General features: G+C 37.4%; 1 protein-coding gene across 1 annotated transcript in view; it reads left to right on the forward strand.

Annotated features, from left to right (window-relative positions):
* Positions 1-25784, forward strand: part of LOC115918357 — a 27059-nt gene extending 1275 nt beyond the window's left edge. The window contains exons 2-23 of the mRNA XM_030974974.1: positions 3205-3477; positions 3921-4058; positions 4843-5009; positions 5427-5631; positions 6358-6539; positions 7097-7417; positions 8432-8612; positions 9247-9350; positions 13258-13461; positions 13927-14148; positions 14747-14990; positions 15294-15497; positions 16095-16390; positions 16765-17010; positions 17472-17720; positions 18220-18400; positions 18737-18889; positions 19366-19572; positions 21787-21993; positions 22550-22788; positions 23445-24465; positions 25155-25784. Coding sequence (XP_030830834.1) covers positions 3216-3477; positions 3921-4058; positions 4843-5009; positions 5427-5631; positions 6358-6539; positions 7097-7417; positions 8432-8612; positions 9247-9350; positions 13258-13461; positions 13927-14148; positions 14747-14990; positions 15294-15497; positions 16095-16390; positions 16765-17010; positions 17472-17720; positions 18220-18400; positions 18737-18889; positions 19366-19572; positions 21787-21993; positions 22550-22788; positions 23445-24465; positions 25155-25189 — 5268 coding nt within the window. The 5' untranslated portion in view covers positions 3205-3215 and the 3' untranslated portion in view covers positions 25190-25784. The remainder of the gene's footprint in view (positions 1-3204; positions 3478-3920; positions 4059-4842; positions 5010-5426; positions 5632-6357; positions 6540-7096; positions 7418-8431; positions 8613-9246; positions 9351-13257; positions 13462-13926; positions 14149-14746; positions 14991-15293; positions 15498-16094; positions 16391-16764; positions 17011-17471; positions 17721-18219; positions 18401-18736; positions 18890-19365; positions 19573-21786; positions 21994-22549; positions 22789-23444; positions 24466-25154) is intronic.
* Positions 25785-25831: the final 47 nt, after the last annotated feature.

A 25831-nucleotide genomic window follows, 5' to 3' on the forward strand; every position in this document is an offset into this window, starting at 1 on the left:
TTGGCTAGTTATTGCACCAATAAAAACCCGGTATTGATGTCATGGCGACATTTCGACAAATCAGTTGGTGTGATTGGTCAAAAGCAATGCGTACGTCACGCCGAGTTTTCTACTTTATGCAAATGATGGGTGCGAGAGCTGCGCTGGGAGAGCTAGCGCGGCAGCAAACTCAATTTCGCAAATTCGTGCAGCTTTTCGGATGAGCGAACACATTCGCGTTTTGGTGATCCTTGTTTTTTTTCTTCTTAAACGTAAATTTACTGTTTTGTTCGAATCTACCAAGATCGTTACTTTTGTTCAAATGCTTCCAAGTTATGAGAGGAAATGGACCATTTCCCATCCTTATGATTGTCTCCTAATTCCCCACACCTTTCTTCCCTCAGGTGTCAATTTCAGATAGAAAGAGACTTAAAAATAAGTCGCTTATTTCTCACTTGCAAGGTTTCTGTTGTTGTGCAAGGCGAAAACAAATTTAACAGAATGGTTACTGCAATTGATTTTCTAAAGCTAGCACTTGCCTCTCCTTAGACTTCTCTATTCTACAAATGTGACACCTAATAACCCACTTAATGTTTGTAATATCCCCTTTGGGCATCTTTGTAAAGGCTTCTGTATTGCTCATAATCATCGCTGCTTGAAGTAGACATATATTATGCAATGCTTTATTTGTTACAAAAGAAACTAAAGTTGGACAGTTTAATTTTGGATTGTATCAAAATATCCATTTTATCTGTATTTTTTCCTTTTCTTTCTTGTTTTTATATTTGTTAAATTATTCAAAATACATCGAGTTGTCATTTGATAAAGATGTGTTCGCATTTTGAGCAACGTTTTATTCAACGTTTCAATATACATGGTTTATAATTGTCCCTTTCTTCTCCTTAAAACCGCTATGCATTCATATCTTCTCTCGATGTCGAAATAATCCATTATATTAAGAGTATAATCACATTTCTTGAATTCATACTTGCAAGATATGGAGCATCGTATAGTAGTTTGCACTGTTTTTATATTTCAAACGACGACGCACATTGGTATTGAAAGCGTCTTATAGGTTGATATTTTGAAAGCATTTGGGATCGACTATACATTTTTGAGATCGATCTGCAGCGAAGCCAGTAAAAGTTAACATTGGCAGCATTTCACGAAATCGTCGTAAGTACGAGTTTATCGACAACCCATGCGGGAAATGCGTATATCAAATTTAACTGGTGTTTCAATCGAATGTGAGGGAACTTATACTTATGACGGTCTCTTTAAATGTACCCATACACCGTCTGACACATGCATTCCTTTTAATTGGCGTAATCATGGAATTCTATTATAATTAGCGTTGAAGAGTATGACTTCTATTTTCTTAGACTAAAATGAAAGAGCATCTACCGCATAAATCTGTAAAGTCTTATTACAATGCACAGTGACCTACGGTTGGTCCGGCATTGGGGAGGTGGGGGGGGGGGGGGGGGGGGTCACTCTCACAAACAAGTGCTACCCACCCGCGTCCATCAACCTCTGAAATGGACCCTAATATGGTGTATCGCACCTTACCTAAAATGACACAAATGGCGTATGTATTGCCCATTTTAAATCCAAAAAGGTGCCACTTTTTAATTTTTTTTTTCTTCATATTTTTCCCTCCACAGGGATTTTATTGATTTTCATTTGAAACACATACAAAAATATATATTCAAGGTAATTTACATAATAACATAAATAAAATAAAATTGGCTTTTCAAGATACAAGTATTGTTGGGCTGTTGAGTCAACAGAAAACTAACAAATCAATAATTCATTTCTAACACTCATGGAAAGAAAAACACTTTTTAATGGCTTTTGTGCGATCAGTGCTTGAAAAACACCCCTTTTTAAAGAAAACGTCGACGACGCCGCATATAACTTTTAAAAGACACCCTTTCGACGCTTTTTCTGGACGCAGGTGCGTAGCCAGTCATGTAAGGAGTGACCCCCCCCCCCGGGAAGTGGCCGTCCTAGGTGCCTAAAATATCCGAGAACAAGGCACTAACTGAGGGGACGATGTAGGAGGGGGTCGTGTTTACAAGCTCTGCTTATCTAGGGGTCCATAGCCTGTCATCATGTTATAATTATTGTTCCAATACCAGTACCAGTGTCATTGTAAATTGTTTTTAATGATTGGCTGAATAAATATACGAAATAAATGTTATGTTCTTTTCACTGTGCATCCTGCTGTCCCCTTAGATCCCCCTTTTTTGTCTCTTTTCGTTTTACCTAATTTGTTCACCATTCAAATTTTATTAAAGGTATTGGTATGTTTTGGTATGGGGTCATGAATTTGGTTCAAATTAACATATTGGAATCCTATGCGATCCTACAATATTTAGTGATCATTGTCGCGGTTGGAATCGAGTCTTAAGTTATGAAATTGTGAATAAAGAACTCTTTATGTTGAATAGCTCCCTCTCAAGGTCAATATATTGATTAAGCTATAAAACAATGTATGTGACTAAAATCGACCGATTAGCTATTCCCGTTTGAAAATTATATATCACAACTACATATTCTGAGATTTTCATGGTCGTAGCTACCATTGAACAGCCGTAGGCGCTATTTGAAATTTATCAAAATTTACCGGGAGCACCGGTAAATTTTTATTTTCAATTTTTCTCGAAAGTAGAAGTGTTTTAGGGGCTAATTTTTCTAGAGCTTATGATACATTCACAGGGGCATCCAAATATATCAAAATTGTAAAAAATCACTTTCCACTCAATTTTCAAAATATACCAAAACTTTTTATTACCTTTAAGGAGGGGGGGGGGGAACAAGCCCCATACTTACCTTATGGCAATGTACAAGCCCCTTTTACACTTTCTGTATGTTATGTATTTATGTACTCCCTAATTATACTGCATAAATATGTGACTGACGTGATGTGTTTAGCTCTTCGTATTTTTTGTTGACCTACCTTATTGATGTAGTAAGTTCATTTGACTTCCAAACAATAATTTTTTGGCCAAATTTGTCCCATCTTTTAGTCAGGTATAGCTTGTGTAATGATTTATTTGTCAGATAATTAGTAAGCGTGCACAAAAGTAAGTAGATACAAATTATATATAGGCCTAGATAAATAAATCAATCAATCAATCAAATAAGTTTAAAAATATATTAAAAAAACTAAATAATGTAATTCAAGTGATTTGATATCTATTCCATTTGCTAATTGCCTAGATTCTTAGATCATGACGGCCAGGGCTGTCCTCATCCTCATCGCGGTACTGACCGTGGCGTCTGCTACGCATGCAGAGCAATGCCGCGGACGGGTTGTCGACGAGTACCAGACATCAGATGCTGACGTCATTATCGGAGTCATGCAGAGTTTCTACGGCTCTTCCGACGGAATGTCCTGCACTCTCCCTATGAAGAATCAGGAGACATACGAAGCGATCAAGGCTGCTCTTGTAGCCCTGCCCTCTGGGATGGAAGCGCCGGATTTCGACATCGGTAACAAATTATGATTTTTTTTTTTAAAGAATAATTATAAATCTTTTGGTGATAGAATAGATAGACAGGTCAATAAACATAATAAACATAATTAACAAATCAATAAGTGTATAAATATTAATATATAGCTAAAAAATAAGAGGTATAGTAATGAGGAAAACAAGGGGATACGTGGAAGAAGAATTAGAATGAGGAGGAGGAGAAGGAGGAAGAAGAAGGAGGAAAAGAAGGAGAAGAAAAGAGGAGAGAAGACAAAGAAAGGAGAAAAAGAAGAGGAGGAAGAAGAAAAGGGTAAGAATGAAAACGAAATGATGATGATTAGAATACATAACTCGAGGACTTATATATTCATATTCATATTCAAATAATAACTTCGTATTGGTGATCTAAACATAAACAAACAAACAGACAGAAATAATTGGACACTTTTTTTGTATGAACAGGTTTGGAGCGTTATGAATCATGCAAAATTCCTGAGCGGGCGGTCGCTGACGTCACATACTATACAGCTCAGATAGTGAACCAAGTCAACACTACAGCACAAGGGGTATATCCTTGCCTTGACTCTCCTTACAGGCCAGGTCAGTACCATATTATATAAGACATAACGAATTGAGAGATAATGTTTTCCACTATATACCCAGTTAGAATTGTATATGATTTTAAAAGATATATATTGAGGGTGGTCACAAAGACTTTCAAGAACTCAACAATAGAACTCACTTCAATGGCCTTGTGCGCCATCTACTGCAGAATGCCACACTGGCTTATTACATAATCTGTACATAATTAATATACGACGGGATACTCAATCGTTCTTATGTTGATTTTTCGAAAGTCTTTGAGATGGTGTAATTAGTCAAATTGGTAAATCACTTTCATAAACTTCAAAAGGTTACGCGTGTTCATGCATGCGTAACTTGTTTCGTTATCAGAGGACATGCATTGTCCTCTAATAACGGGTGTCTCTCTAAAGCTGTCTACCTCAAAAGTACTGTTTGTTATTGTAAAAATACATGAACTGTTCACTCGTCATCCAGTGACCCGATGACCTTCGTCAATACTTCGTCACAACTTGGAAATCACTCGTTACACCCTCTCTTCTAAAATTGAATTCATTTTGTTTTCATTACAAATAATTTTTACTGCGTTTAATCTTGTTTATGTTTTCCAAATGCAATTTGCTCACTATTTATTCTTTAATTCTTTTTTCAGAAGGATCTATCTGGGTAATAATCAATACATTTGGTGTATCTTGATATCTATTATAGACTACGATACTGCAAATCATTACCCGAACCATTTCCTAAACATTGCCTTATTTATTTACAAATGTCGCACAATAACCCTATTACATTTCACCAGGTTTGATTGGACCGTACACCAGCGGCGAGGCTGCAGCAGTGTCCCCGATACTGTCCAGTGCTGAGGGCCCTACGATCAGCCATTCTGCAACCTCCCCGTCGCTCAGTGATAAGACCGAACATGGGTTGTTCTTCCGTACTGTGGCATCTGACAGTGTCCAAGCACAGGTAGGTGGCGTCATCATCTGAATATAATCTATTCACAGACTTGGCCAGTTTGGCTTCAGTTGGTCACAACATATCGTGTATTATTTTGTGTTGTACTTGCTCAACAAACCAGTATTTGGCATACTGTGCCCAACCCGAACCGGCCAAACTCTCCAGAGCAATGGCACTGAAGATAATCAGAGGTGTTTACACATGATGATTTAATAAGCTTAGAAGAATATGAAGGTCCTCATGGAAATTAGCTTGTTCCTTGAGTTCAGAACCCATTGATATTCATGCTAGTGCTTAGATGGAAAAATCCCAACAGGCTAATACATAGTTGCCATCATTATCTCATTAAAGAGGCCCCTGTCCTTTGCAATTGAGATCGATATTCGGACAGCCATCAACTTGACATATCTCTTTGTTATCTCACAGGCGATGGTGGAATTTTTCGATAGTTTTAGCTGGTCCTACGTTCATCTGGTCTCCAGTGAAGGGTCATACGGAATGACTGGCGCTAAAGCCTTCAAGGAAGCAGCGAAAGGTCGTGTTGCTCTGGCTTCAGCAATAAATATTCCATCGGCTGGTGCTGATTATGATCTCGTCGTCTCACAGCTCATCGCTAACCAAGATGCAACAGGTTTGTCATCTAAATACACAGAGTCACAGACGATTTTGGGGAGGGGCGATCGCGGCCTTTATTTAAAGCTGTTGTGGCTAAAGTAGGGCCATGGTAGGGCAGACGGGATTCATGACATCATATTCCTGCCAAACATATTAAAACAATCTTACCTCATTTAATTTTGATTTGGAGTTTGCTATAAAGATTTTGTTTTTTTTACCAGATGGTATGATCCCATTTGGGTGGTCATTGTTGTTCACTTTATAAATAGTTAGACGTTGACTGGTGCAGCAGAATGAGCAGATAACTTGCATTGTAAAATAAATCATCTGTACATTATTCAGTGTATTAAATGAATATATCATGGTTTGTAACATAATTCTGAAAACATATTATTCACCCTAGGAAAATGGTATTTCTTAATTTTTTCTCTGAGGCAGAGTAATTTTCGTATGTTTAGGAATATGGGCATTAACACTCTGTGTGTTAAAGTAATAATGTTCTTGTGGTGGCTCCATGTGTTGTTCTTTATATTCATCCTGAATTGCACTTACATGTAATGACAAGAACCGGTTCTTAGGACGAGCAGTGTTTTCGACGAGGACACCATGCTGAACAAAATGAATTGAAATCAAAACAAATCAAATTAAATCAGTTCAAATCAAACGAAATTTAATTTAATCAAAATCATATAAAAATCAAACCATAATCGTCTAATTTATATATCTCTTCGTTTCACTTCAGTGGTTGCATTCTGGGGGTCTTCCTCTGATTTGGTCAACCTACTCTTGGCCATCCAGTCTCGAGGAGGCCCTGCTTTGGATCTACAGATCGTCGGATGCGACTATGACATCCCCGCTGATATGATGTTAGCTAAAGGCTTCTTCAGCATCGCAGCGGGAGAATTCTACAATGCTGACGTACAGGTGAATATCCACGATGCATTTAATCTATTCCTGTTTGACTCAACCAACCTTTTATATATGTGTGTGAGGGTGGTCAGGATCTTTGTGGTTTGTTAAATTGAAAGGCGGAATATTTACAACTTTTCATTTTGTTGTTTTGATATAACAGGACCTTCTGCAATAAGTGTTTCCATAAAAAAAGCATACGGTATATATTTTGGGTGGGCAATTACTAGCAGAGCGGAGATATTATCAGATGAGGATGCAACATTAATGAATAAAGAGTACGTACAGAAAGAATATGAATATGCATTAAAGCAATTGCCCCTTACGATTATCAAAGTCCTTATGACAACATTTTGAACTGGGATAAATATGCACCATGATAACAATTACCTGGGATCTTCATTTAAGCCATCTTTCATTTTAAATTTCTGAAGGACTCAGAATACTAATAAGCTTAAATTATACCTTTAGTGAAGATTTAGAAATACCTTTTTCTAAAGATGTTAAGAACGGAATGTTTCTTTTTTTTAAAAACTCTGATGATATATTATTTTCGATTCATGTCTGAACAGAACTACCTGATGAAGAACAACATAACCACCACTACCGACAAACCCATGACCTACGTACCATCCGCCATTGATGCCACCCATGTCTACGTGGATGCCCTGCGACGAGCGCACTCGGACAAGTGCGGCTCCTCCGGTCCTGGTATTTGTGACGCCATGAAGGCGATGGGCTCTGCTGAATTCGTGGAGATGTACGTTAAGACAGCAGATTTTACCGGTGTGTCCGGAAGGAGGATTGCGTTCGATGGTAATGGTGATCCTGTCGTTCCCGCTTTCGAGATCAGACAGCTGCAGACTGAGGGCGCCACCTTGGCAGTCAGGAAGGTATACTAGAAACAGTTTTCATTCTTTTACACTAAGAGTAAGATATATGTTGTATTTTTCATTTTCGAAAGTTATGGCATCTAGTTTGAACAAAGAAGGGCCTATTAAAGGCACTATGTCTCATTTGCAGGCCAAACCAAAAGAAAAGGTTAAATTTCAACGGCATTTTAAAGAGAATACTAATTAAGAACTTCCCTCAAAACGAAAGGGCTTGAAAATGTCTTTTCGTGGGAAAATAACGAGCATTAGTTGTCGAATCGACTTTAGTGATTGCAATCATTTTAGTAATAGTGTGATTTTCAGACCCTTGTACCGGATGGTCGTAGGTTTTGTGCTACGCAAAGGTTCAATCAGTTTAATGTTTGCCATTACAAGAAGTGGGTTATTGATGAAGACTAATGCTTATGTACCTTTACAGCTCATTTTACGTATGTTATTACCAAAGAAAATAAAGAAGTCAGTCAGTCACTCAGTAGTGACTGACAGTGAAGTCTAGAGAGTAAACGGGTTTCCTTGCATAATTTGAATAAAAGGACACGGCTAACGTTTAAATTTCTCAGATAGGACATACGTGACATATTCATAATTCCTGCAAAGTTCTACAGAATTTGTGAAGGTTTATCTGTAATTTGATATCTTCTCTTCAATGGAGGAAGTATACTTTAAATAAGGCATCTATCCGGATTATTATTGACTTGAAAAGGGACAAATATAATCCAATTAACCGGCGTTTTCTTTCAAAATCGAAATCTTTGATCAATCGAATCAATCATGTTGCCCACACGTTCATATCAGGTTTTATATCTTCCCCTGAATATTGTATTCTTGAATAGTTATAAGGAACCGGCTATAGAATGTTGTTCTCTACTTTTTCTTTTACTAATAGTTGCAGTCGTATCGTATCGTATCTTATCCCGAGCAATTCGTATAAATCATTAAAATAAATTGTCTGGACATTGATTCATCATCCAGTTTTAGATAGATTATATTCGTTTCATCTTTGTTTTGTGATAGGTTGGTCAGTGGATGGGACCAGGCACATTAATGGTGAATGAAAACGAAATCGAGTTCTATCTGCAGAGTGGTGTTACGAATACGCCACCGACATCGTCATGTAGCAGTGAGTCATGCGTCGTGGTCTATGACCACTACGACATTCTCAACCTAGCTGGAATCTTCCCTGTTCATGAGTCAGGTATATTTGGCTAATACTTCAGGTCTTTTTGTGATGAAATTGAAAAAATCAAACATGTTTTTTTTAATTCCCTCCTTATGTATTTTTTTTTAATCACACGATCATGATTCAATCTGTCTAACTGGCCATTGATTTCCTATTTTTGAGAACACATTTTCAACTACAGAGCAATGTTATTATACATTAACTTTTTAATTTATGTTCCTAGCAAAATATAATTGACAAAATCATTGATGACAAATTTCTATGACATTCTTCTTTGAAATGTTTCGGCCAATTTCAGAGGAGACAATTATTAAACTAGGTTGTGTTATGAAATACAGAAGGGCATTGTTTAGCCGAAAAGGATCATTATAATAAATACAAGGTGAATTTAGATTGATCATTATTTTATTTTTAGTACTGATTCTGTAACATTTTATGTTGTCATGGTAACATATTGTGTAACTTTGAGCCGTCATTCTGGCAAAGATCAAGCTGAAGTTCTGCTATGGGCCACAGATCACGTTTTAAAAAAAATTCATGAACTAATATAACATCATTACTATTAAAAGTGTGGAATACGAGATTTTAGATTGACCAGTAATCTCTCTCTCTCATGATTCTTTCATATCTTCTGTTGTCCTGGTAACAGATTGTGCAACTTTGAGCCATCATCCGGGTATTGATCAAGCTGAAGCTATGCTGTGGGCCATGGATCAAGTGAACAAAGATTCATCCCTTCTGCCAGGCATGCAGGTGATTTTGATTTGATTTGATTTTATTCAGACAATATAAAAATATATACATGTCTTGGGTTACAAAACAAGGTTTAGAAAAACCCATACAAGTTTGCATCCCAGATATGGACAGTAAAATGGCATACATAATTACACAGTAAATACTAATACATAAAATATCGAAGTATGACATAGATTATAGTTCAATATAAATACAACAACAGAAATACAAGTTAGAAATTGCAAGACACTTCTATTTTAAAAATCTAGATTGAGATGTTTTACCAGAGCCGATTTAAAGGTATTTAGCGATTGACTTTTTACTAATGTTTGTGGGAGTTGATTCCATTCATTAATTGTTTGGGGATAAAAGGATTTCATATAATAGTCTGTTCTGGCATATGGAACGTGCATCTTAAAAGTATTATCATTTCTTCCTATTCTGTTCGCTCGTGTGCACCTATTTACTTCTCCTACATTAATCAAGTTATTTACAATCTTATAGTAAAAAACAAGTCTATGGTACTTTCGTCTATTTTCTAATAAATTCATTTTGACATTTTGTAATAACACGTTATAACTCGTAGACCAATCCTTACACATCATCCTTACGTAACGTTTTTGAATACGTTCAATCCTCTCTTTGTGTGTGTTTCTATAGGGATCCCATGCTGTACAACAATATTCTAAACGTGAGCGAATTAGTGATTCAAAAAGACTTTTTAAAATAGACTTTGGACAATTAACAAAATTCCGTCTTATAATTCCCATGATCCTGTTACATTTTGTATATAAGTCAGTGCAATGGTCGTTCCAGTTTAAAGAATCATTTATTACAAGACCTAAGTATTTTTCAGACTTTACATTTGTTAACTCCTGTCCATTGAGAGAATAATTATATGTTATATCGTGAAGCTTTCGAGACATTTTCATAGTTTTACACTTTGATACATTAAAGTCGAGCATCCATGTTTCAGACCATTTACTTAAAACTTCTAAATCATTTTGTAATATCTTGCAATCATCTACATTGAAAATTGGACGGTACAATATACAATCGTCCGCATATAATCGAATAGTTGATGAAATATTATTAGGCATATCATTAATGAAACATAAAAACAATATCGGGCCTAAAATTGTTCCTTGCGGAACGCCTGATTTAACTTTGATCCATGAAGAACATTCGCCATTTATAACCACCCTTTGATATCTATTCTGTAAAAAATTCATTATCCATTCTAAATTTTGAGATCTTACACCATACATTTCAAGTTTTGTTCTTAAAAGGTCGTGAGGTACACTATCAAACGCCTTTGCAAAATCAAGGAAAGCAATGTGGACGCTTGAACCAGACTCCATATTATAACTCCAATCATTAATTGCTTCTATAAGTTGTGTTTCACAACTTCTTTTTTCCCGAAAACCATGTTGATTGTCACATAGTATATTATTTTCATTAAAATGTTCAATAAGACGTTTACAAATTATGCGTTCTAAGATCTTGCATGTAATGGACGTAAGAGATATAGGGCGATAATTACCCGGATCCTGTTTGTTACCCTTTTTATACAATGGACATATATTAGCTTTTTGCCAATCGGCTGGCAATACACCTGATGACAAAGACAGATTAAAAAGTTTACAAAGAGCAGGTGCCAATTGTTCTGCACCTTCTTTCAACAAACATGGGGCTAATTCATCGGGGCCTTGCGCTTTTGAAATGTCTACATTCTTTAACAACTTTAAGACTTCAGCTTCGGTACATTGAATATCCTCCATAATAGGAGCATTACTATTTGATTCGGGCTTATAAAGTTTACAAAGAGCAGGTGCCAATTGTTCTGCACCTTCTTTCAACAAACATGGAGCTAATTCATCGGGGCCTTGCGCTTTTGAAATGTCTACATTCTTTAACAACTTTAAGACTTCAGCTTCGGTACATTGAATATCCTCCATAATAGGAGCATTAATATTTAATTCGGGCTGGGAAAGGGTTTCACAATTACTAAAAATTTGATTAAATTGTTCATTAAAAACATCAGCTTTTTGTTGATCTTCAGTAATAATTCTACCACTGACATTTAAGCAATCTATCATACCACGGTCACACTTTCTGGACTTAATAAAATTCCAAAAAAGTTTAGGATTACGTTTAAGACTATTGCATATATCATTGCGTAAATAATTCACATAATTCAATTTAACTTTCTTTTTTACTTCTTTTCTCAACTGTCTGTATTTTCCCAATGGGTTCTCTTAGTTGTTCTTTTAGCTTTCTTAAACGCTCTATTTCTTTTTCTCATCAATTTCCTTAAATCCTTATCTACCCACGGAACATTTGATCCTTTTCTTAAATTACCATGCGGAACATTTGCATCACAAATCTTTATTATTGTAGATTTAATCAACTGCCAATATTCTTTCACATTAACATCTCTGTTTTCTTCAGATAAAGGTGCTTCTTTCAAATCTTTTCGGAATTGTTCAAAGTTAGCTTTAGAATAAAAATATATATGTTTCTTTTTTAATTCACTGTTATTCATACAACAAATAATGAAACTTATAGCCTCATGGTCACTTATACCAGGAATTATATTAACTTTAGACACATCTGATGGATGAGACGTAAATAATAAATCTAGTATGTTACAAGTCTTATCAGTAATTCTTGTTGGTTGATATAGAAAATTGTTGTCAATAACCGACATAAAATATTTTGTTAACTCAGAGTTTTCGGATGTGACATTATATCCGTTTACCCATTTCAAACTTGGTAAATTAAAATCTCCTGTGAGAATAACATTGCATATTTTTTTACCATTATGAGTTATTAATGACATAGATTTTTCAAATTCATAAATACTTTCTATTTTACTGTTTGGAGGTCTATAAAAAACTCCAAGAAAAATAGATTTTGTTTCTTTAAAAAATAATTCGCACCAAATAATTTCGCAGTTTGACTCAAGGTCTTCTCTATGGAGTACTGACAAAATATTATGATATGCTATATGATATGATTACCCCCCATCTTCTGAATTTCCTCTGGGGGGTGTTTCACAAAGATTCTAAGTCGAACTTAACTATGAGTTGGACTTAAAAATTATGTAGAGCCATCTGTAGCCTTATAATGAAATATATTCAAAAGCAAAAATTCAAGTATTTTAAACTTTTCATGAATTTCACATCAAGAACATGAAATCTCCCATGATAAAAGAAAATATGAATGTTTGAATCAACATGTTATGCCTTTTAAAATAACTTTTACAAAATATTTTCAAAAATGCTAACGGCTTACCATAACTGTTAAGTCCAACTTAGAGATAATTTTAACTTAGAATCTTTGTGAAACACCCCCTGGACGTTATGATAGTTTAAAGTAAATTCTGATTGTTCCGACAAGAATTGCCCTTATGACCTTCTGAAAATGGTTGTATCCATTTTAGGCTGTGTATTGATAGATGTGAATTCATTATTGATTGAATCTTGATTTTGTTTTAGTGCCTTCCCCTTGCACACTGCATTCACGGTCACACTATCGCTATCCTAGACAATTTTTTTTTTTTTTTTGGAGGGGGGGGGGGGGGGGGAGTCAAAACAGTCAGGATTCAAAGCAGATAATTCCTGAAGTTAAATTTGTCTAATATTGTATTTCCTAATGTTTAAATTATATTTCATTTATTCAAAAAAATTATCATTAGCCTATAGCTTTATCGTTTAATTTATATTACCTTTCTCCTCATTAACTAATTCTCCGTGTTTATGTTTTTGTCTTTATCCCCTCTTATTTAACATTTGACAATATGGATATAGAAAATGTGTGCCTTTGAGAGTATATTATATATATGATTCTTTTGATCAATCCTAATTTAATAAAAGAAGGCCATTCTAATCGCAACTGGTCTATTAACGCTTCTTGCTTTCAGCTACGACCAATGCTTGGAGAGTCTTGCAGCTCACCCGACCAAGCCGCCTCGGTCACGTATGACTTCGTGCGACATTTCACTCGGCAACCCAACCAGGCCTTCGGGCGTTATCACAACCAGGATAACATGGAATATGAATACATGGCTGGTGTCATCAGCCGTGTCGATGATGAGGAGACGGTCGAGATTGATCAAGTCCTGCAGGTATCGATATCAATATTGCTATATTTGAATTGGTTGAGACAGAGTAGGACATTTTGATTACCTTGATTTAACAGACAAACGAATAAAACATTCGAGCGGAATAATTGTTGCATACTAAAATTCTTACAACGAACTTGATATTAATAATAGGGCAACTTTACCTAAAATCGCTGGATAAAAACACCTATAGTGCATAATCCAAGAGATAACTAGAGGAAGCTTGCTTATTCATTAGAACTTTCGAAATAAGAATGACACCAGATGCATTCAACTTTTCGAGTATCGAAAAAAGTTTAACAGTAGAAAAACATGTTACCATTTCATCCTGCTTTGGTGTTCAAATACATTCATACTAATCAACAGCAGAGACCAATTGCCAACAGTGCGATAATGGTTTATCTATACGAAAATGTCAGAAATGCTGAAAATGACAAAGGCGTCATCGTATTTCAACTATGTTTACAGCCCCTTGGAGTTCCTCAGGTGAGCGACTCTGCCAGACTACCAGCCCTTAGCAACAAGGCCAAGTACCCCTATTTCTCCCGCCTCGTGGCACCAAGCTGTGCTATGGTATCTGCTATCGTGGCGTTCCTCAAGGAACACGATGTCACCTATGTACAAGTAACACAGTCACGTGATGGAATCTACAACACCACCGCAGCGAAATTTGTTGAAGAAGCTAGAAAGGTAAGTGAAAGGTTCATGCAGGACTGTTTTCTTTGTCTTTCTCGTTAACGGGTTGCATGGACCTTGAGAGACCATCTGGAAGAAGAGAAGCAATCTAAACCGAGAGGTCAATGACACTTTTCTTTTCTTTAGATACGGGGAAAATCTTGAAACACTTGAAAATCTGAAGCCTCTTTTTCCTGCCTTTTATAATCAGTATGATCTATTTAGGTCTACATTGTTTTAAAATCCCTGTCTGAAACTGCTCATGACAATGTAACCAAAAGGCGTGGACCTATTGAGTTTTTAATGAACCTCTTCAGGTGTCATCAATTTATTTTCATTGCATACCAACTGCAGTACATTTGATTATTATGTAGTACGTTGCCTAAAATCCTTAACAAACAAAATTGCGAAATCAAACAATTTCTATGTGTGATTTATTACGTTAAACAAAAAAGTCGAGACAAAAACCCAGAAAAAAAATTACTCAGAAACTCTCTAAAAGTACCTTGTTCCACTTTTCTTTTCCATGCTCATGCTAATTAGGTTTCATTATAGTATGCCATGCTGACAGATTAATCAAATCATTTGAAATGCTTGACTTTGTCCCTTCTAGAATGGCATCTGCGTTGCTCAAACTATCACATTCGAGCCCATCACCGACTTCAACGGGGCAGTCGATCGCCTTCTCGCCAAGCCCTCTGCCGACATCGTCGTCACCTTCGCCAGCAACGACGACACCCAGTTACTTTTCAGCGCCCTGGAGCGACGTTCTCTACCTGGAGAGTTCTTGCAGATGATCTATGCTTTCACTGCGGACACAAACTACTTAGAGAGTTGGAACAGAGAAGTTCATACTGGTATGATGCATTTTATTTTGGAAGTGGAATGAAAGATGTTGAGTCTTGATTTCAAGTGATTGGCCTGATATTAGTTTTCGGAAATTAAAATAAAAGATCAAAGCAAATAGAGATTGACGAATCACTCAAATTTTAGTCGTTGATTCTGAATGAGAAATTACATAACTTTAATTAAATTATATTTATTTTTAAGTTCTTTATGTCTGCCAAGGAATGATTTGCCGATTGTCTATATACAAGTGACTATACATAGTGACTAATGAGAGTTCACAACTCTTTGTTAATAATTTGTCTTTGGCGAAGATTCCATCACTCTGAGGCGTAAGTCGACCCCAGTCGACGACTTTGTTGATCACTTCATCTCCCTGACACCCCAATCAACGATGGAGGAGGGGTTCTTTGCTGATACGGTCCATAACACTTGGTTCGCTGAATACTGGATGAACAAGTTCCAGTGTCAGATCGGAGGCGCGAGTATGCCGCAGCTTTTCACCACCCCATGCTCAGGTGTGTTCAAGTGATTTATTTTTCTTTGAAATATCAACTTACCTCTATCAAGGCTATCGTGATAGCGTCATTTGATTCATGTCACTCTGCATGATCTTGTAATCCACCTAGGTTAATCGCGAGATCAAAATAAGAAAATTAAAGAAAACAATTATATGATCGAGGGGAAAGTCCCAGTAGACGGACAGCCCACGAGATCGAAAGTTATATAATGTGTACACGACTGACAAAGACAAGGTTTAACAAATATAGCAAGGTAAAACATTACAAAAGTTTCAAGGCATCAATGGTCTAACCAGGAAACCAACAGCCATTAGAGCACAAAAAAAAAAATATATAGATATAAGGAACTATAGAAAAATGCCGATCTCGTAGGCTGTCGGTCTAGTAAACTCTAAATGAAGTTCTTTTTACCGCAGGAATCTTGCTTCCCCTAATTGAGGTAGATTACACCATATTGTTGTCAAATCTGTTTAGGAAGTCCCAGTTTAGTTGTTGATAACCTAATGGCGGTGGTAACACTGAGAAAAGTTTCCATAGCGTTTAGATTGTCGCGTTTTAAACGAAACAATTTCCGACATCATGTTTTCTCTCCAGGGAGAGAATCTCTAACACGTAGGGACGTCTACACTGCAGAAGGCGTCATCAACGCGGTGTACGTCTTCGCTCACGCTCTCACTAACCTCCACCGCAACAAGTGCCCCGGACCACGCTCAGACGGGCTGTGTGATGCCATGCTCGCCACATCGCCCCTGGAATGGGCCAGATATCTCCATGAAGTCCGCTTCTTGAGCCGATCTGGCAGTATGGCTGAAGTGTCCTTTGATGAGAATGGCGATGCACCTAGTGCCTTCAACATCCTGGCTCTGGACCATTACTTGGTCAATAAAGTGGTAAGGGTTGGTTGCAGCCAAAGCAAACTTCAATGTTTTAAAGAGATTTCTGTCTTAGTCTAGTCAGTTTTAATTCATTGGTAAAGTCTTTATTCACTTTTTGAATATTGTCTTTTTCGTCAAGTTCAGATTAAAGTGATTTCCACCGTTAGCGTCAAGTACCTTTCATCACTTCATTGATTAGGAGTTCCTAAAGAAATATGAGACAAGAAATATACAAAGTGCTAAGATAGTACACAGCAAGCTTAATGAACTATACTAAAACATCTTACAACTAATGTTCATATGATGTGCTTTTATAATTGACGATGAATCTTGACATATAACGAAGAGGATTATTAGCACCATCCGATCTTCTTACATATATTATCCAGCTTGCTACTTACGAAGATGACACTGGACTTGTTACAGTCGACGACCGATTTGCTGTCGGCAGCGGCAAAGAATCGTCATGCAGAGGAGCCTGTTACGAATGTTCCGATTCTACGGAACTTGGTGGAACCTATCTTCGCATCCCAGGAGACTTTGACGTTACGGCTGTCCTTTGGTTGAGCGAGGAGGGTGAGGGCGCTAACCTGACATGCGGAGCAACCCGTCATCAAGAGACCATGGCCATTGAGGTAAAGATCCTACTAAATCTCGAATTATGTTTCAACGTTCAGGAAATGATGACTGATGATGCTAGATTCAGTTTGGTGATTAGCATTCTGCTGTACGTATTTCTGAGCATGTCTTTGTTACTCAATATATATATTTTTTATTTTGTTGAACTATGGCTACTGTCCCCTTTCATGAAACACTGAATAACAACGTTCAGTTCAGATTGACAGTTTGGTAATTTTCTTTAGAAAGCATATCATTGTAATCATTGTAATATTATCGAATTTTTTCTTTTCTGTAATGGTCTCATGTGTCGTTCCACCAAAATACATATCATTTTCTGTACTATTTCAACGGTTGGAAGCCGTTAGTACCATTATTTCTATTTCATATAACTGTCGGTTGAAAACTGTATCATTGATTGACGATTCAGCTTCATAATAACGTGGGGATTCTATAACCAATGACTTTTGAATCGTAGATCATAAAACATGCTTTGGAAGAAATCAACAACAGCAGCCTCATCCTTCCGGATCTCAAGCTTGGTTTGACCATCGTCGACTCGTGTGGTCAGTTCCTGGTGACCGCTCGCCAGCTGACCTCCTTGATCGGCCGAACAGCGTCCAACCTGCCCCCGACTGGACCAATGCTGGGCGTTCTCGGTCCAGTGAGAGAGTATCTGCAAGGTCACGTAGCCAGTGACGTCACATCCCCTTTCTATATCCCAACGGTAAGTGTTTCTGTTGGTTATGTTGACTGTAAAAGTCACTCCATTGTGTCAGGGGTAAAGAAAAAGCAGGGCTAATTGTTATCTGTCTTGGTATATTTTGATTGAATTGTAAGTGGCCCCAAAATCAGTAATATAATCATTTTATCACACTGTCTTCTCCATGGATCCACCAGCTTATTAAACCATATATAATCTTATGTCGACGATCCAGTATAAGGTTGATCCAGTAAAGATTGGTCCTTAAAATATTTGATTCGTCTAAGACGTTTCATAATCATAAATCCGTTTGCTTTGTACTGTTGTTTCCTTTTAAGTCCATATATACACCAGCAACAACTTAAGAGGAGGGAACATGGAGAAAAGGAGAGAGAGAGATAGAAAGAAAGAAAGAAAAAGATGAAGAAAGAGACAGATGAGGGTGAGGAAAAAAAGGGAGAGGGAAATATTTAGTCTCAAGCTATACTTAATTTCTTAATTGCTCATGACTACCGTTTCTTAGATCGGTTTCACCCCCGCAAGTCCCTCCGTGTTCAGTGATGAGGGTCCATACCCGGCATCGTCTCTGCTCAGCACTGCACCAGCATACGACAATGAAGCCGTAGCCGCTGTCGATATCCTGAAGTACAAAGGATGGCATCACGTGATCTTTGTCTACTCACATTCCTACTATGGCCATGCAGGTTAGATTCATTTATAGTAAAGTACCAATAAACATTCAGCAACAGAATAAAGTGAACACTCTATTGTTAAAAATGTTTATATTAAACGTGAATGAAAATATATAAATCAAATATCAATTTAAATTAAAAATAATACTCTATTAACATCAATTGAGATAAAGCATTGAACTTTTACGCTGGGCATGGGATGGGCACATTCATTCACCGCAAGAAGGTTCGATTACGAAAATTGTAAGAGAGAATTAGATATTTATATAACACATCAAAACCTATTCGACCTTTTTAGATTGTCAACTTGATTTCATGTACACCATATTTCACTACTTTCGCTCACAGGTAACGAGTCTTTCAACAATGCGGCCAGGGCTGGTGGAATCTGCGTCCGTGATAGCATCGGTATCGACCTGGAATCCCCACAGAGTACCCATGACGACATCGTCCAGATGATCAGGGATTACGGAATCACCGTCGTCGTCGCTTTCGTCGAAAGTAAGATTTTATTTTTGTCAGAAAAACTCTCAAGTTGTCATTTTCAAAGAAGACAGATTAATGTAAATCTAAAAGCTAGGCACGATGGATAACAAATGTATTTGTTTGTAAAAATAAACTAAATCTGTTTAGTTGTTACACTGTTAATGTATTTGACATTTACCTCATTCAAGATAGCGCAAAGAGTTTTTAGAAATGAACTCAAAGCAAAATCAATACCTTAATGTATCACTATAGAATCGTATTCGCATTACATGTACGTAATCGGTCATTGTAATGTTCACTTATTTCGAAATGGTCTGTACAAGTCTATCAAAATTGGTCTAGGTGGATATTTTCTCTCGAAAGTCTTTGAGATTGTTTTCTCATTTTGAAGACTTTGAGGCATCAGGCTTGATGGAAATAGTGCCTTCTAACAATCTGCCTCTGTCTTCTACGTCATTTATTTCATCTCGCATCTCGACACCTTCTCTCAGGTACTGATGCCCGCAACCTCCTGACAGCTGAGATGGAATCTTCCCAGGGACCTGGTGATAAGATCACGTGGATCGGCTCCGATAAATGGTTCACTGATCCTGATGTTGACGTCACGGCCGGACTCGAAAGCGTTGCCCGAGGCGCCATTGTCGTCACCAACTACATGGTCGATTACAACCCGCTCAAGGAGCATCTTTCTAATCTCGGTGAGTGTCAATGTGTGTTTTCTTTATAGGGACAAATACATTATGCCCTCTATGCCTAACACAGCTTTGCCCCAATTTCAACCCTCATGAGTTGGTGGATGGACAGTAGTTATTGTCACCTGGCTTTAACGCCCCTAGCTTTGAGTATTAAAGCTATCAATAATCTTGTAGGCGTGGTGACCTTTGACTTAAAAAAAGCGTTTGATACAGTAGAACACTCAATTCTTTTAAATAAGCTACGGCTTATTGGCTTGAATGTAATGTCATTACAGTGGTTTAGTAGCTACTTAGCCAATCGCATGCAATACACTTGTGTAAATGGGGTTCATTCCAATTCACAAAAGATGCAATGTGGAATACCACAGGGGTCAAATATTGGCCCATTGTTATTTAACCTATTTATTAATGATATGCCTTTATGTCTGAAAACATGTAAAATATCTTTATATGCTGATGATACGTGTCTATATTACGCTAGTGCAAATCAACAAATTCTTACCGAATCATTAAATGCAGACGTATTACTTATTGATATTTGGTTAAAAAGGAACAGACTTGCTTTAAATGTGCCAAAATGTAAATTACTTTTTATCGGAACGAAGAAACGGCTAAAAAACATTATAGTACCAGATGTTTACATACAAAATGTTCCTCTCAAACGTGTAACCCACTGTAAGTATCTTGGAATAGTTATTGATGAACATTGGGATTGGGGTAAACATATTGAATATTTAAGTAAGAAGGTATTAAAAGATATATATTTTTTTTAAAGAATTAGACCATATGTTACACAGCAAACTGCACTAATATTTTATAAATCAGTAATACAATGTAAGTTTGATTACTCTAGTGCAATTTGGGGGAATACCGGAAAAGGAAATTTAGACAGTTTGCAAAAGCTACAGAATAGGACACTCCGGGTGGTACTTCAAGTTGAATGGAGGTTCCCAAGCCGAGATTTATTTCTTTGTCTGAAAATAGAAAATCTATCAAAACGGAGAGATGAACATGTTCTATGTATTTTGTATAAAATAGTGCATGGAATGATATATGGTGGGTTTAGAAAGTACTTTGTTATTAAAGAATATCATTATAGCTTGAGAAATGCTCATAAAACCTTATAACTGCCAAAACCACAAACGAATTTTAAGAAAAGGAGCTTATGTTATAGAGGCATTAAATCTTGGAATCAGCTACCTATGAACGTAAAAAATATGTCTTTCTCTGTATTTAAATCAAGGTAATATAAATATTAATTTTATATTTTGTTCACTTAAATATCTATTTATATAACTATAAAATCTAAAATGAACGCTGTTTGAAAAGAATGACTGCCGACAGGGGGGGGGGGGGGGCTGGGTAGTAGTATCTTGGTTTGTCAATTTTCATTTTTCTTTGTATACTTATGTTCTTTTTTTTTTTCTTTTTTTTTTAAATATTTCATATGTTATGATAATATGTGTTATCTTATAATCGTACATGTAATTTCTATATTGCGCACGGACCAACAGAAGAACAGCCTTTGGCTGAAGTTGGTGCCGTGCAAAAATAAAATAAACTGAACTGAACTGAACTGAACTGATCAATCTACATTATAATTCACCCACAGAATAGATAATTACCACAAGTGGGGTATCATATGTTATGATAATAATTATGTGTTATCTTATAACTGTAAATGTAATTTTTATATTGCGCACGGACCAACAGAAGAACAGCATTTGGCTGAAGTTGGTGCCGTGCAAAAATAAAATAAACTGAACTGAACTGAACTGATCAATCTACATTATAATTCACCCACAGAATAGATAATTATCACAAGTGGGGTATCACAAGTGGGGAACTTCATTAAATCCAAAATTCATAAATCTCTTCAGGTATAAGTGCGATATACGGAGGTTATGTAGAGTATAGCTTTAGTACTCAGGTAAAGCTTTATATTTAGGGCCGATGCTTTACCAAAATGGTCTGGACGGGAGAGAAGATATGGGTGTGCGTATGTGTGTGTGTGTTCACTCGCTCGCGTGTGGTATTGGGCCTCAAAATAATGTTAATATTGCGCAAAATTTCTGATATTACATTACACATGAAAAACCATTTACTTCATCTTTTTTTACCACCTCTTCATTCTTTCTTTATTGATTCATCTCTTTCCAATTGCCACATATTTTATGGAACCCATTTTCTTTTCACTATCAATAAACCCCATTTTAGACTTGGTCAAGGAGACAAATGAGAACCACTGGCTTCGCAATTACGTCACCGATGAATTCACCAATGGATGCACGTCTTCCGAATGCATCCAGGCCGTCGATCTGGGGAAGCAGGGCGTCATCCCTCCCTATGCCGCGACACTCATCAACGCCGTCCATGCAATCGCTCAGGCTGCTCATAACAAGATCCAGCTCCTCTGCGGAAACGGTAGGCATAGTACATTGAGCGGGCAAAAATTATGCTTGTGATTCTTTGAGTAACAATCTGTTGTCATTCGACACAAAATAGCTCCTTTTATCCTCTTAGATGAAGATTATAACAGAAAGATTAAGATTTAACAAATATTTTGAGATATTTGGTATATAGTCCTAAGAATAGATACGTATTTGCCAGGCCACCGTGCAAGAACAATTCTTTAAATAATTAAGTAATTTCAACATGTTTAAATTTAATTTTGTTTGATGAAGTTGATCGGAATATTTGTTAGTACTTTAATTAGTTATCTTTCTTCCCGTTGCAATAATAATAATTCGTTAGTAATTAAGTAAGAAATTTATGATAACAATTCTTTAAAAAAAATATTATTGCTGCCGAATATGCATTCAAAGATGAGGATTGTACTTTGTTAACCTTCTCATCTCCTCCAAATTTATTCTGTAATTCATCAGCGAAACCAATGGCTGCTCAGGCTCATTGCCACAAAAAGTTTTCGATACATGACTGTCCTCCAACTTATCTTATATCTTGTTTTCACCCTTTCCAGGTGAATTTGTGGGTCACGTCTATAAAAGGTCCAACTATCACCAGCGACCCAACGTTTCTGTTCCTCTATGTCCGGAGTTCTTCGAAGCATCATGGCATGATCTCCTGTACGCCGTCAAGGACGTGTACGTCTTCGAAGGGGCCGGTCGACGTCCATTCTGGTTCGAGAACCGTCAAGGACCAGCCGAGTATTCCATCATCAACTTCCAGGGCGAGGGTTCGACTGGAAGCTTCGTGCCGGTAAGAATAGAAGTCTTCAAAACCCTTGTATTTGACTAAGATTACATTCTCTTTATCTTCAGGTATGTCGTCAGACCATTTTGAATGTGGTTGTCAGACGAAGTTTGTCGACAAAGCAAACAATGTACCCCAAAGCTTTTCACCATCAAGAGGTCCTCGGTTTATAAGATTGATTGACGGAATGAAAGTTGGTGTTCGGATTTCCAAATATGCTAAAAGAAATTGCAAAAAATGTCCTAAAATAACGAGAGAAAAAAATAACCACCACCACAAAATAATGAATAACAACTTTAAACAGAAATTATAACAAAACACAAAAGAAAGAAGAAAACAAATCATCATCCTTTTTTTGTGATTACCTCCTGGCCTTTTGACCTGTTTTAACAAATATTCTAGCTGAGAATGTACCAATTCAATTTGGACATCCCAACACTACAATTACAGCGCATGGAGACATATTGTGATATGTGCTTTACAAGTACGGTATATTATTATTATTACAACTGTTCGAAGCGATGGGAAGTGTCGTCGTGCAAGGTTGATTAATTGGATTTTTAGTAGCCGATTTCAAATATAATTTTCAAAGTACTATGCGATTTGTAGCCGTGAATATGTAGTGAATAATACAATAAGGTCTGATTTATTCATCTCCACAGATTGGTGAGTGGATAAGTGGAGAACTGACCATGGAAGACAGTATGACCTACCTCTACAATGAAGCTGCTAATCAGCCCATCGATGCTCCGTCTGAATGCCCTTCTGCCCTCTCCGAATGCCCAACAGCCGGACCGGAAACCCAGGCTTCTGGCTGGACATGGAGTACCAACATGGAGTCCTGGAGCATCATTGTGTTGATCGTAACTGCTATCGTCGGATTCCTCTGCGTGGCTACCATCTTTGTCATCATCGGACGACGCGACTCCGCCATCCTCAAGAGTTCCAACCCGTTCCTGATGACCATGCTGGCCGTCGGAATCATCCTGATGTACCTCAACAACATCTGGTACATGGTGTCCCCTGTTGAGTCAGCGTGTGGCGTCCAACGCTGGATGACTAGCTTCTCCTACTCGGTTGTCTACGCTGTCCTGGTAACCAAGACTCTCTGCGCCAGTTTCATGGCTCGAAGCGACGTTGCCACCAAGTCCATCCTCAACAGTTTCCCGATGCACATCGTGCTGTTCTGCGTCCTGCTTGGCGCTGAGGTCATCCTGGTGACTGAGTGGCTGATCCTTGACGCACCGAGTGTTGATGCGGCCTATGAAGTTACCCAAGCCGGATGCATGGCGTTCATCGGCCAGGCTTGTAACCATGACAACGTCAGCATCATCGTCTCCATGATCTATGTCTACATCCTCGTCCTGACGACCTTGGTCATGTCGTTCTTCTCGTCCCACCGTCTCCAAGGAACGGCTAAGAAAGAGAATAAGTTCCATCTCCTGACCAGTCTCCTGAGCATCTGTTTCCTTGTGTCCTGGGCCTGTTGCTACACGCTCCTCCCTCAGAAGAACTACCAGACACCAGCCATCCTCATCGGGATCACTGTGGATGCTACCTCCATCTTCCTCTGCAACATCGTACCCAAGATGATGGCCTTCTTCAACGGCGATGAAGACGATATGTCCGAGGTATCCGATGTCACTGAGACTTACAAGGAGAAATCGGGCTTTGAGAACAAAGGTATATATTCCCGTCTTTTTCTTTGGTTTTATAATAATAATAATAATAATAGCCTAATAGTCCACTCCAAATTTTATTAAACCGAAACGGAAATTCTTTTTGCCCAATTGATCGTGAGCCCGGCAGCCACTGAGCAGCGCCAGATCGACGTTGCTCTATCCCTTATTGTTGAACGTCAAAACAAGGTAGCAACAACTCCCATCTTTTAACGTCTTTTGGTATGACGCGGCCGGGGTTCGAACCAACGACCTCCCGGTTGTTATGGGGAAGCTCTACTGACTGAGCCAACAATCCGGTGCATGATCGAGTTGTAACTATGGGAATAAAAGAAAGCTTTTGATGTAAAGACGTGAGGAAAGAGGAGGGAAAGAAGGAGAAGTTAAACAAAATATTATCTTTAAAGGGAAATATATGAAAGACCTTAAAGAGATAGAGGACAGAGGATGTGACAAGAGTGGAAACACGGAGACTAGACAAAATATGTTTAAACTCATTTATGAATAGATGAAAATCATATATAAGTTATCAATAAATAACTCTGAACCTTTGTGAATAATCTGGCTGAGACGAGTTTTTATATAAGTACATGTTATTCTATTTACATAAAATGAAAGTAATCGGGTTTAATAATTGATTTAAGTGCATACATGTTGTTCTATAGTTGATAATCATTATACTTTTCTTTACAGGAATGAATGAAACCGACGACCAGACCCCACTGTAGTCACGTGAGTCTCTCTCTCTCTCTCTGTGGCTGTATCTCTCTTTTTCTCTCTATCAACCCCTCTCTATATCTATATCTTCCCCTCTATATTTATCCTCCCCTCCCCCATCACCTCTTTCATTCTACATTCCCTCTTCTTTCTTCCCGGGTCTTTCATATTTTGTATTCAATACAAGAGTTGAGGCAGAAGATCTAAAAATGGAGCCAAGTTTGTGTTGAATAACAGTACCGCAGACAACATACTTACCCAAGGATAACTTCAACAGTCTTATAGTAGATTTGATTGGCAAAATACCAAACAAGTTGGAGCTGGCATGTGTAGCCTATATCGTAAAATACGCGTTGTGAACAATTTACAGTATGCGCGTGCCATAAGCAAAATGGTGGTCGTTTCTGTTAAATGAAGTAGTAATTCAGTAATCAAGTTATTGTTCTTTAAAAAGGACCTTTGATGTGCTGGCCGAGACAATTCAAGATGTATTTTTGTTTGTTTGTACATGATCGTGTTTTATATATATGCACATATTTAATGGAATTAAACTACATGTATGCAAATTTCGTAATAAATAAAATCATGACTGCTAACATTCTTAATTATAATAGCATATTCGAACAGTTAATCCTGTTAAGTTAGTGATGTAG

This window comes from Strongylocentrotus purpuratus, unplaced genomic scaffold (genome assembly GCF_000002235.5).
Source record: "Strongylocentrotus purpuratus isolate Spur 01 unplaced genomic scaffold, Spur_5.0 spur5_contig_867, whole genome shotgun sequence".
NCBI classification, from domain to species: domain Eukaryota; kingdom Metazoa; phylum Echinodermata; class Echinoidea; order Camarodonta; family Strongylocentrotidae; genus Strongylocentrotus; species Strongylocentrotus purpuratus.